This window comes from Hoplias malabaricus, chromosome 12 (assembly GCF_029633855.1).
Source record: "Hoplias malabaricus isolate fHopMal1 chromosome 12, fHopMal1.hap1, whole genome shotgun sequence".
In the NCBI taxonomy this organism is placed as follows: Eukaryota; Metazoa; Chordata; class Actinopteri; order Characiformes; family Erythrinidae; genus Hoplias; species Hoplias malabaricus.
The window spans coordinates 26,460,982-26,473,025 of record NC_089811.1 but is presented as its reverse complement, the minus strand read 5'-3'; the positions used below and the strand labels follow the sequence as shown (position 1 = coordinate 26,473,025).

General features: G+C 38.4%; 1 protein-coding gene across 1 annotated transcript in view; it reads left to right on the top strand.

Moving 5' to 3' along the window:
* col4a2 (collagen, type IV, alpha 2) overlaps positions 1–11,924 on the top strand; it is an 89,537-nt gene extending 77,613 nt beyond the window's left edge. Inside the window, exons 35-47 of the mRNA XM_066686669.1 lie at positions 40–114; positions 371–478; positions 589–696; positions 2,308–2,379; positions 2,584–2,709; positions 3,183–3,299; positions 3,641–3,802; positions 5,968–6,066; positions 7,040–7,186; positions 7,310–7,426; positions 7,966–8,157; positions 8,319–8,605; positions 9,111–11,924. Coding sequence (XP_066542766.1) covers positions 40–114; positions 371–478; positions 589–696; positions 2,308–2,379; positions 2,584–2,709; positions 3,183–3,299; positions 3,641–3,802; positions 5,968–6,066; positions 7,040–7,186; positions 7,310–7,426; positions 7,966–8,157; positions 8,319–8,605; positions 9,111–9,365 — 1,865 coding nt within the window. The 3' untranslated portion in view covers positions 9,366–11,924. The remainder of the gene's footprint in view (positions 1–39; positions 115–370; positions 479–588; positions 697–2,307; positions 2,380–2,583; positions 2,710–3,182; positions 3,300–3,640; positions 3,803–5,967; positions 6,067–7,039; positions 7,187–7,309; positions 7,427–7,965; positions 8,158–8,318; positions 8,606–9,110) is intronic.
* Positions 11,925–12,044: the final 120 nt, after the last annotated feature.

Below are 12,044 nucleotides of genomic sequence, written 5' to 3'. Positions count from 1 at the left end.
TGTTTTACTTGTTGCTAATTTTTAAACCTTCTTCATCAGGTGATCTGGGCAATATCATAGATCTACCTGGAGCCACCGGACCAAGAGGAGAACCTGGACTATCTGGTCCTGCAGGTGAGTCATTCTGTCTTCACTTTAAAAATATCTGCCATTTTAACATATAGTATTGTTATATTTATATCATGTTTAGCATTTTATGGAAAAGTTAAAATGCTATAACTGCAGTGAAATGGTCAGTAAATTAAAGTTTTGTGAAGTTCCTTTTACAAGGTTTTTTTACAGTGTAACCATATGATGGTACAGATCACTACAGTTCAGTAATGGTGCTGAACTAATAATAAGGAATTAATATTAACTGGATTTCACACAGGTCATAAGGGTTTTATAGGGGAGCCTGGTGACCGAGGAAGTTTTGGTTTTGATGGCATTGAAGGAATGAAAGGTTATCCAGGTTTACCTGGACAACAAGGGCAACCAGGTAAGAGAACCTAGTCATGGTGAATCACACTGTGTGGATAAAACTATAGATTTTGGTTAATGTACTAGTCTCCAGAGAGCACAACTGGATCATCTCCATTCTTTTGATAGGTGCTGAAGGCCTGGCAGGTTTCCCTGGAAACCAGGGGACAAAGGGCCAGACAGGAGTGCCCGGAGAGCCTGGGATCCCTGGTAAACCAGGTCATCCTGGACAAAAAGGTATGTGTAATACTAAGGAATTTAAAAGTATCTCTATGTGCAGATGGAAAATGCATAGCAGCTAGTGTCAGATTGTAGTGATATTGATCATTAAGTCGCAGGAAGTCTGTAAGGAATGATAACATTTTTACTCTGGTATTTCACAGAAGAACATTTCCATTATTCCCATATACAACTGAATCATATTCAATTTTAGTTTTTTTTTTCTGTTCTTTTTTTCTGCTTCCGCACCAGAATGACATTTGTGATGTTCTTAATTATCAATACATTTTAAATGTAGCATTTAATTTTAGAGGGCGGCACCGTGGTGCAGCAGGTAGTGTTGCAACTGGTCCAGGAACCTGGAGTTATGGGTTCAAGCCCTGTTCTGAGTGACTTTAATGTATTTAATTTTAGGAAGAAAAAAAAAGGGAAAGGTGGGGTACACGTCAATCTAAAGCACATATGTAAATTATATTAACTATATAGAATTTATATGGCTTATTGCAAAAAGTGACAGAGGTCAGACAAGTTGCACAGGTGAAATGATTTCAAAATTAACAATAATTTGTCATGACACGTCACACGTTTGAATAAGCCTCTATAGATGTTTATGCAGGACTCTGTCAGATGATATTAAAAGGTGTCATGAAGCCTTATGAACACAACCCAGTGAAGTTTTACTGAATGCTGCACATTAAGCATCTGTTCCTTAAATTCTTAAATTCTAAGCATTCTCCTTGCTGTAATACTGAGGGAATGCAGCATTCAGGAACACTTTATTAAATGCATTTTAAGTACTGAATTGATTATTTTTAATCATTTACACTGTTTGAAAACTGTCACTGTGGTGGTACCCTAAAGGGTATATATTCTGTAATTAGAGAATATAGCAGTACCTCATTCTAAATTAATTACAGATTATTGAAATTGTGTTCATATTGGGATGAGGGAGGCTCAAGGAGGCATGAGAGATCCATTTGAAGACACTTCCCAAAAAAAAAAAAAAAAAAAAAACAGGGCAAAACAAAGAGGGATGTCTACAGAGAGTCAAACAGTCAAAGCCAAAGAACACAGTCCCAAACCAGAGCAAATAGAGAAAAACGGAGTACCAAAAGGCAGAGTCAACAAGGCAGGCAAAACTACAAAGTACATCCAGGACCAAAACACTCACGTGAGGAAACGCTCAGTGTGGCGAATATTGGCTAGAGGCAGGTGTGCTTAAGAACAAGATAGGGATCCTGACATCTAGTGGTCGGTTCTCGGAGTGCACCCTGGGGAAGTTAAGACCCGTCGTTCCCGTGGCAACACACTACACCCCATTTCATCTCCAGGACGTATGTTAGGTTCTTTTATTTTACATAATAAAAGATATCAAATACTTGCCTCTCCGGGAGAAGAGAGTGTAATGTACCTTTAGAGAGCACAACTGGACTTTAAAGGCATTGTTTGTACCTTTAATGACAATTATGTACCTCTACTAAAATATATTTCTGAGAGGGTACTTGAGTCATTATTTGTTTTAAGTGAGGTTTCATTATAGGCTCCTCTGAAAACCACACTACTGATTTATTGTAAGATGTTGTATTATAATATACAGTGAACGTGAATATATTGTGTTCTCCTTTCCAGGTTTCCTTGGGGTCAAAGGTATTTTTGGGTTAGATGGTCTAAAAGGTCAAAAAGGCCTCCCGGGAACTCCAGGTACTACTCCATCATAGTCAGTTATTTAAAAATTGCCAACAGAAAAGAAGTACTTTGTAATTATAGCCTATTTACCTGGATTTATATAAATACACATATTCATTAATTGTATTCCTTGACTGACATACAATAGCAAGCTGCATAAGTTTCACCTCTTCATGTAACATGTAAAGATGAGTTATTTATTTCTATTGCCTTTGTAAGGTACTGATACCTGGGGGTCTCCAGGTGAGCCTGGAGCAAAAGGAGAAAAAGGAGAGATTGGGACTTCCAGCACAGAAGCTGGTGTCCCTGGAACCTATGGCTTTAAGGGTTCAGCAGGAGACGCAGGTCTGTCAAGTATAATGATTCTATAGGGAAACACATTTAATTCAAACAATGTAAAAACAAAAGTAGTGCAGTGTTTGAAACAATGCAAAGAAGGAAATATTTTGCTATATTTATATTGCAAGGCAGGATTAAATGTGATTTTTATCTCTTGTATGAAGGTTTTATTGTATTTATTTAATTATATACACATTTATTGTACAGCAGTATAGCTTCAACTGTTTATGCTATAAGTAACGTTTCAGCATTTGAACGAGTCAGGGCAGCCAATCAGAAGATAGTTCAGATTTTATCTGTTTTAAAATCACATTAACAGCTTGTGTAAGTCTTAGGAATTAGGAAAGTTTGGAAAATAGTCATGTAGCAAAAAATAAAGATGATATTACAACATAAAACAGCATTATTATAATAAATGGACAAACTACAAGAATAAGTAAATATGTAATATGTATGAAATAAATATTTCACCCTTCTAGGTGATCAGGGGGAACCAGGTTTTCCAGGTGTTCATGGGCCTGCAGGAATACATGGAACCCCTGGCAGAAAAGGACAGTTGGGTGATCCAGGACCACATGGTCAGAAGGGTCTTCCAGGTAAAGCAATAAGGTTATTGTGCCGTGTTTAGCTTAATGATAACCTGTTAGCTATATTGACTTCTGCACTAGTACACACAAGTATTTTATAGATTAAATCAGAAAAATAAAACAATAAATAATGCAGCCAGCACCCTCCAGGGTGTGTTCCCGCTTTGTGCTCAGTGATTCTGGGTAGGCTCCAGACCAACCGCGACCCTGAACTGGATAATCGGTTACAGACAATGAATGAATGAATGAATGAATAATGCAGCCATAATTCTGAGGCATGTGAAGTTGGAATACAGTGTAATATAATATCCTCACCAGAGTGTCCAATAAACTTTATTTTGTTTCTTCAGGTTTTCCTGGAGCTATTGGTCGTCCAGGTTTTCCAGCTCCCTTTGGAGTTAAAGGGGATCAGGGTAATCAAGGGGATGTTGGCTTCCATGGAGCTAAAGGAATTCACGGGGAGATAGGGGAGAAAGGTCTACAAGGACAGGCTGGAGTTTCAGGAAGAAAAGGTATAAAAAATGACTATATTTTAAGTATGTTTATTAAGGCTTTAACCAAATATGAATAAATCTTAATGAATTGCTAGAATATTTTCTAAAAGTTTTGAATGGGATGATATGGTGTCAAAATAGGTTCTAAGGTTCTGATAACCAAAAAAACCATAACCAAAAAAACAGAATCCTTAACCAATAAATGTCATGTTATAATTGACTTCATTAATATTCTTGAAGAATTCGCTGTCATTCCGCCTTTTCTCAGTTGCACTTCTCTGTCTCGCATTCACCTCCAGAAGTTTCTCGTGTTTGACCTTTTGGGGAGGGGGGGGGGGGGTCTTTGGCTGCTGAAGTTAAGCCCCGCCCACACAGCCGATTCTGCACACTCTGCTACGTCAGCGTTTATGTCTTTTACACGATTCTGCCATTCAAAGTTCGTCATAGAAGCTTAGAGTCCAGTTTTCCAATGAGGGTTAGGGTGTGCAGAATCTGCAGGGTGGGCGGGGCTTAACTTCAGCAGCCAATGACTGTCTAGATCCGGACACCATCAAAAGTCAAAAGCGAGAAACTTGGAGACTTGGAGAAGCACAAGTGAGAAAAGGCGGAATGAAAGCAAGAACAGATTCTTCAAGAATATTAAACTCAAAATAGACGATTATATACAGAATTTTTCTCGTTACAAACTGTTTTTATAACTTTCAATATTAATATTAATTTTAACCAATTGTATTAATTGGCTATGGATTTAGAACCTATTTTGACACCATAGGATGGCATCTGTGATATGTGTTTGTGACAAATATAAACACTTGGGTTTGAGAGTATATTACAAAAACAGAAATGCAACCTAAAACTCAATTTCAGTTCTATGCAGAAAGGCTGATTTGTCCTAGCTCATCTCAGATTATTCAAAAACAATGAAAATGTTTGTTCATCCAAACCGCTATCAGCAATAGGTGCAAATGCCAACATCTGTTATGGTAGTGGTACATCAGTGCACAAAGCATGGATGATGTAAATATGTATGAAGAGTACATTGCTGTATAGTAATGTATTGGGGTTTTAGGACATATGCTGCCCTTAAGGCAAGGAATTGTCCAAGATGGAAGTGGGTATTTCAATAAGACAACGCCAGACCTCATTCACCATGTGCCTCAACATTGAGGCTTCATAGGCACAAAGTGTGTGTGCTGTGACTGGCCTTCCTACGGACCAGATGTCTCCTATAGCACATCATGAAGAGAAGAATCAGATAACAATCAGCCATAACAATATGATGACTTCCATGCTTTACAATTAAAGAGTGCAGCCTTTTTAGCCTCATTTCACCCTGTTTTTCAATGGTCAAGACAGGTCAGGCCATTATTTTGGGTGGTGGGTCATTCTCAGCACTGCAGTGGCACTCGTGTTGGTGCGGTGTTGCGCTGACATGAGTGGATCAGACACAGCCATGCTGCTGGAGTTTTAAAACACAGTGTCCACTCACTGTCCAGTCTTCTAGACACCCCTACCTCAGTGGTGCTCCTTGTAGATGTAAAGTCAGAGACAGTAGCTCATCTGTTGCTGCACAGCTTGACTTGTTCTTCCTTTAGTCCTTCATCAGTGGTAAGCGGGCAGTGCCCACAGGATGCTGTTGGTTGGATATTTTTGGTTGTTGGACTATTCTCAGTTCAGCAGTGATGTTAAGAGGTTTGAAAATTTCAGCAGCACTGCGGTTTATGATCAACTTGTTCCAGTGCAAAACACACTGACACTGGTTCACCACGTTAGCATCACAATACCACTGAGAATGATCCGCCACCCCAATAATATGTGCTGTAAATGCACCTGTTGATCTGCTGTAACATTACTATGACCTCTCTGTCTTTTTCTATGCTCATCGTCCATATTTTTCAGCTCCATTGAATATACACCTGCACTTTAAATTTCAAAATATATATATAATCAGTTTATTAGTTAGTGCAATAATTATATTTGTATCACACAACCCTTAAACCATAGGTTTATCTTCTGATCAGGGTCAAAGTACTGATGTTATTCTTCTAACAGCCTCATTCAATCAGGTATTTTCTGGCTTTATTTAGGCACAGTAAGATTATACTGAACAGCTCATGTTGGGTAAGACTACTGGATTTACGTGAGAAAATTAAGTTGATTCTTTTCACAAAAAAATATTACAGGTATCAAAGGACTGCAAGGAATGATGGGATTGCCCGGAAAGACTGGATTCGTAGGTGAAAGAGGGCCTACTGGTCCAAAAGGAGATTCTGGATTACCAGGTAATTGGTACAGCAGCATATGTGTGTGTGTGTGTGTGTGTGTGTGTGTGTGTCAAAGATTCCCAGGGATTGTGTCAGACAGTTCAGATGTGTTCTCCTGAATTTCCATCATGCCAGTCAGTCACATTTGCTGCCCTATAAAGGATTTGTCATCTCACATATAATACAGTACATATTATGCTGTGATCTTCGGTAAGATGATGAGACAAAAACAAAACCCACTTGTCCAGCAGCTCACTATAGGCAGTGTGGTTCAAATGTATTGTCACCTGAACCAAAGGACACATTTCCATGTAATTAAAACACCCCAGAACATTAGAGCCTCCTCCAGCTTGAACCACACGTTGTACACTGTCCTCATTGAAGTCTTCCTTCTGTCCAGAGAGTACATTTCCAGTCACGAACAGTCCAATTTTTGTCTCCTAGCCCAATGTAACCGAGCACATTTGTGAGCAGAAGTAAGCAAAGTGCTCTTGGGTGCCACTCTTCTCTATGTGTCCATGGTGTACATTTCTCTGTGGAGTATTTTTCAGGAATTGATAGTGATACTGCATCGACATCTTTAAGCAACTCTTGTCTGGATACGAAGCAATTTTTATTCACAAGCCGTGAAACACACCAGAGATCCCTGTCTGTCAGTTTCATTTTTCAGGCCCAATTCTGACAACTTCTGTTTTCCAACCCATTTTCTACACATCAAATAAGTTCTCTTCTCTTATGTTTGAACACCACACACTCCACAGATATATATATCATGATCATACCTGTGCACATTGTCTTTTTTTTTTTTTGGTTTGTTTCTTGTTTTGCTTTTTTCCTCTCCATTGAGGTTTTTCAGTGAGCTTTATCTAAGGTTCATATATCTCTTTCAATATAGGTTTTTGTCACCTGACATGAGTTGGTTTGGCATTTTCACATCCCAAAGGGTTATTTTATGTTAACAGATTAAATGTAAATTTCTCCACTCCTTCAGGTTTTTCGGGTCCTCCCGGTGAAAAGGGGCTACCTCCTGTTCCTGTGAGATTGCCAGGGGAAAGAGGGCCATCTGGTCCACATGGTATACGTGGACCAAATGGAGTAAGAGGGGAGGTAGGCCCTTCAGGACAGCCTGGAGATCAAGGTACACAAATTAGAGGCTGCTGACTTTGGAACAATTATAAGCAATTTAGCTATATAATGCATACATTTATTTTTGGAGCACTAGGAGTTTCCCCTTAAATGACAAGGAACCTTCTTGTCCTAGGTTTTCTTGGACCAAAGGGGCAAAAGGGAATGCAAGGAGTGCCTGGAATACCAGGACACCCAGGTTTACGTGGAGATGTTGGAAATACGGGCCTCCAAGGCCTCCAGGGGCTAGAAGGTAAGGGGATTGGGCATGTTTTGATGAATGCGGGATGTTTAAGGTTACGGTGTGTAGTAGATTAAAGAAGTGAGGTGGTGGGTCATCTACATACCTAGAAATTCTGTCACATTATAGAAAGGCAAGGTTAAAGGGTTTTGGATCAAAGTCCGGTTTTCCACCTGCATAAGTTGTTATACATTAACCTTGAATTCAGGACACAGATATTTCTAGATATATGAAAACCAATGCCAAGAACTTAAAACAAAGTTTTGAGTGGCTCATAATGCCTTGTTCAGATTCAAATTCTAATACTTTTATTCTCTGTGAGGAAATTTTGTGTGTGTAGTTGGTGCACTTAATACAGATATGTATGTAATATAATAAAGAAGTTAAGAGTAAATTATAAGTATGATTTTTAGAGTGCATGCCTTTTGAAAAACACATTTTTCCATTTGCTTTAGAATTTTAACCTAATTTCTATGTAAACATTTTCATATCACTATTTAAATTACTACTATATTTCCTAAGGGAATTAAGAATTTGTGTATCTTTTTTAGGGGGCAGTGGCCGTCCAGGTATTCCTGGACATCCTGGTATGCCTGGGAGAAGTGTCAGCGTCGGGTACCTGTTGGTGAAACACAGTCAGTCTGATCAGACTCCCATGTGCCCCGTGGGAATGTCAAAGCTGTGGGATGGTTACAGTCTGCTTTACTTTGAAGGCCAAGAGAAGGCTCATAATCAGGACCTGGGTGTGTAAAAAAGGATTTAGCATAATAACAGGATTAGCTCTAAAAAATTCAAAAACTTCTAACTGCTTGGCAACAGTCTTAACTCTTTTCCTATGACTTTTTAAGCTGAAACATAAACTAACTGTAAAATGGTGTTAAAACATTTTTGTCATGTGATTCAGGTCTAGCAGGCTCCTGTCTCCCTCGATTCAGCACCATGCCATTCCTGTACTGCAATCCTGGGGACTTGTGCTATTATGCCAGCCGCAACGACAAATCCTACTGGCTTTCCACAACTGCCCCCATCCCCATGATGCCTGTGGAGGAGGGAGAAATCAAACCATATATAAGCCGCTGTTCAGTATGTGAAGCTCCATCTGTGGCTATAGCGGTACACAGTCAGGACATAACTATCCCACAGTGCCCTCTAGGCTGGAGAAGCCTGTGGATTGGCTACTCTTTCCTCATGGTGAGTCTCCAGTCATTTCTCTTTTATGATTCTGCAGTACATATTTGATTCATTACCTGGTTAACAGTAAGATATTAATGTACAGTCCTGTGCAAAAGAAAGGGGCCATTCTTCCACAGGGAGTGACACACTATTGATCTGAAACTATACGTAGCTCTCAAGAAGTTGTTACAAATAAAATGTAAGAAAGAAGTAAATGTACAAATCAATAAGTAAAGCTTGTGGATATCAGAACAATGGATTGTCGAACCCCAGAGCCAAGACAAGCGTGTCCCAATAAAAGTTCAAACAGTAATTAATGCAAAGGTTGGCATAAATGGTATAGAAATGTGATGTTCTGTTTAGTTACTGTGGAAAATATATTTAAAGGTGACTTGGACTGGAAATAAAATGAAGTGTAGCCTTTGATTGTGGACAGAACTGAAGATAACAATGTAAAAAATGCAAAAGCCAAATGGCCATTCTTAATGGATGATATAATATTGTCACTATCTCTGATTCACAGCACACGGCAGCTGGGGACGAGGGAGGTGGTCAGTCTCTGGTGTCTCCGGGCTCATGTTTGGAGGACTTTCGCACAACTCCCTTCATTGAGTGTAATGGGGCCAAGGGCACTTGTCATTACTTTGCAAACAAGAACAGTTTCTGGCTGACGTCTATCAACCAGTACTTTCAGAGTTCTCCCGAGTCTGAGACTCTAAAAGCTGGGCAGCTCCTTTCACGCATCAGCCGCTGCCAGGTCTGCATGAAGAACCTGTGACTTTATACCAAGGAACATTGACATGAGGAACAAACCCTTTCCACAGTTTAAAGGTGCTGTTCAGGTGACAAAATGAAGCTCTTTGATTCACAAAAGTTAAACCTTCTTGCTAGAAGGCCACAAGACAATCAGGGCCCATAAACTTGAAATATTTCCATGGTTGTTTTTTTTTTTTGTTTTAACTGCATTAAATTTCATCAAATCATATACAGCACACATTTATGCCACCACAAATGGTCCTCAGTGTCATGTCATATAATAGCCTTTTCAACACTATGTGCCTAAGGACTGAAGATGTTGTTGAGCTTAGAGAGGACAAAGAAGAGTTGAAAACATAGATAGCATTTTTGGGTCTATTTACTTATGTTACATTTTAAATGGTGCTTTTTTTCCTAACTTATTACCTCACATTATCAACTTGTGTGTAATTTGATATTACAGAAATCATACAGCAGAACCAAAGACGCCCATATTAATGCACTGTTTCCCTTATATGCATCTGTGTGTCACTTCATGAGCTGCCGCCATATATAATTTAAGAAGCTTCAGAAAAAACATACAACACTCCTTTACTCCTAACACACCTTTACCTGCTGCACTGCCTCAAGTCCTATTCAGACAGGATTGGTTTTATGTGGGGAGCTGATATATTGTAATTTTACCACAGGACCTCAGTAAAGTTGATGGATTTGCACTAGATCAGGAATCTTAAACAACAGATGGGGTCACGACTTGATTTAAGAATTGCATTCTGTTCAGAACAGCCCACCATCCCACTACAAAAGATAACAGGGGAGATGATGGTAAAAATCTTCACTCTAATTACCCTTCACATGGTTATTATAGCTGCTATTATACACCGTTTAATAGTAGTAGGATACGTGGACATAACACATGTAGGCTGCTATTGTGCACAGAAATTACCTATAGCTGCCAGACATTTCACACTGCCACATAATGCAACTCATCTGATTTGTGTCATACTTTACTAAATTCCACTTCTATTTTTAAGAAAACCCACAAAAATCTCCCCTGCCACAAGGTTAATTACAGAATATTTACATATATGTCCATTTGCAGTTTGCAGGGGATTAATATACCCTGAGCTTAATTTTAGTTTAGCTTTACAGTAGGTAAATTTTCCTGAAAATGGAGAGTGCACTCTGGGAAAATGACTGAAATTGCATATTCTGACAGGACTAAAATCACTGAGAACCTATGGTAATAATTACCACATTTCCACAGGTGAAAGTTTTCCCCTCTGAAAAGGGATTAAGACAACAGTTATTCTCCAACCTCATCCTTTGGTAATATTGTTTAAGCTGCATTATGTAAGATTTATTTTGGTTAAAAACAAACAAAAAAAAGTAAAGTCAGTAGGAAAACGTTAAAAATACGGTTTCTGTGTGCTGCTGTTAGCCACCCCATATAACCTGAAATAGTAAAAGTTCAGACGTCTAAGGCATCAAGTCAATAATTGTCAAGCACACAGCCTGAAACAAAGCTCTGTCTCAGTGGCAGGGGAATGTATTTGAGCGAGTCAATATACAAAGTCATTACACTGATGAAATTATGATAATCATAGTAGATCATTGTCTACAAAGAAAACTCTTGAGTTTGTAGAAAAACCTTTAGAAGACATTTTCAACACTGTCACAATAATCACATCCATCACTTGGTGAAGTTCTACCAGAGAAGTCATAATTCCCAAAAGTTATATATTGCAGCTTTAAGTGTCAGCTTTGTGTCATATTAGATATAGAGCAGTGTAATGTTTACTCATCAATGTAAATAGGCCTAATCATCCACATAAAATAAAGCAGCTCACTAACATTCTTCAATAACTGTACATTCTATATTGCAGTATCGCATAGAAATCCGATGTAATTATCTGCAATATATCCTGCGCATTTTCACCAGTTGCGCAAACCTGCACTTAGGCTCCACAACTAATTTGCAAACCATTATTTGATTTGCTTTAGTAAAGTTAGCACTGAGCATAACAGCCATTTGTGCTTTTTCTTACTCAACAGAATATGGAGAATAGATTAACTTGCACATTCTCTAAACTATAGATTGCACTGATATCTGTTCTAAGGTTTAGACAATGGAAACTTACAGGCTGAGAAAGTGACTGTATTTGTAGCATAGTCATTGTTCATATGAGCATACATTGGCAGGTTTACAACATGTATTCCTTCACAGAAATTCAAAGAAAACATTTCTAAAGACCAGCCTTTAAATGATTAATAGACCAAATCAAACAGTGTGCTTGACCACCCTGTACTTTGCTCGGCCATGCTTACCATGTGCCTTAACTATGTTTATGTGCCTATTATATCCTTCATTCTGAAGCATTAAAGACATAAAAAGAGGTTAAGCAAGGAACTGTCACCATAAATTACCATAAAACACATTTTTGCTTTAAACACCTGTGTATACCTATCACGATTCTATTGCTCAAGTATGTTTTTAAATAATGTAATTATGTGGAAAATACTTTTTTGAACCATGTTCTGAATGATTGTGAATGTTAGCAAAATCTCATAACACTCAAATAAATGCTTCCATTTCTTATTTTTCTGTTATGTTTCATTTTTTTGCACAAATCACTGCAGCAACAAAACAAAGCATAGACACTTTAAATAAATTCTCGATTTCTTTATACATTTTTAAAAA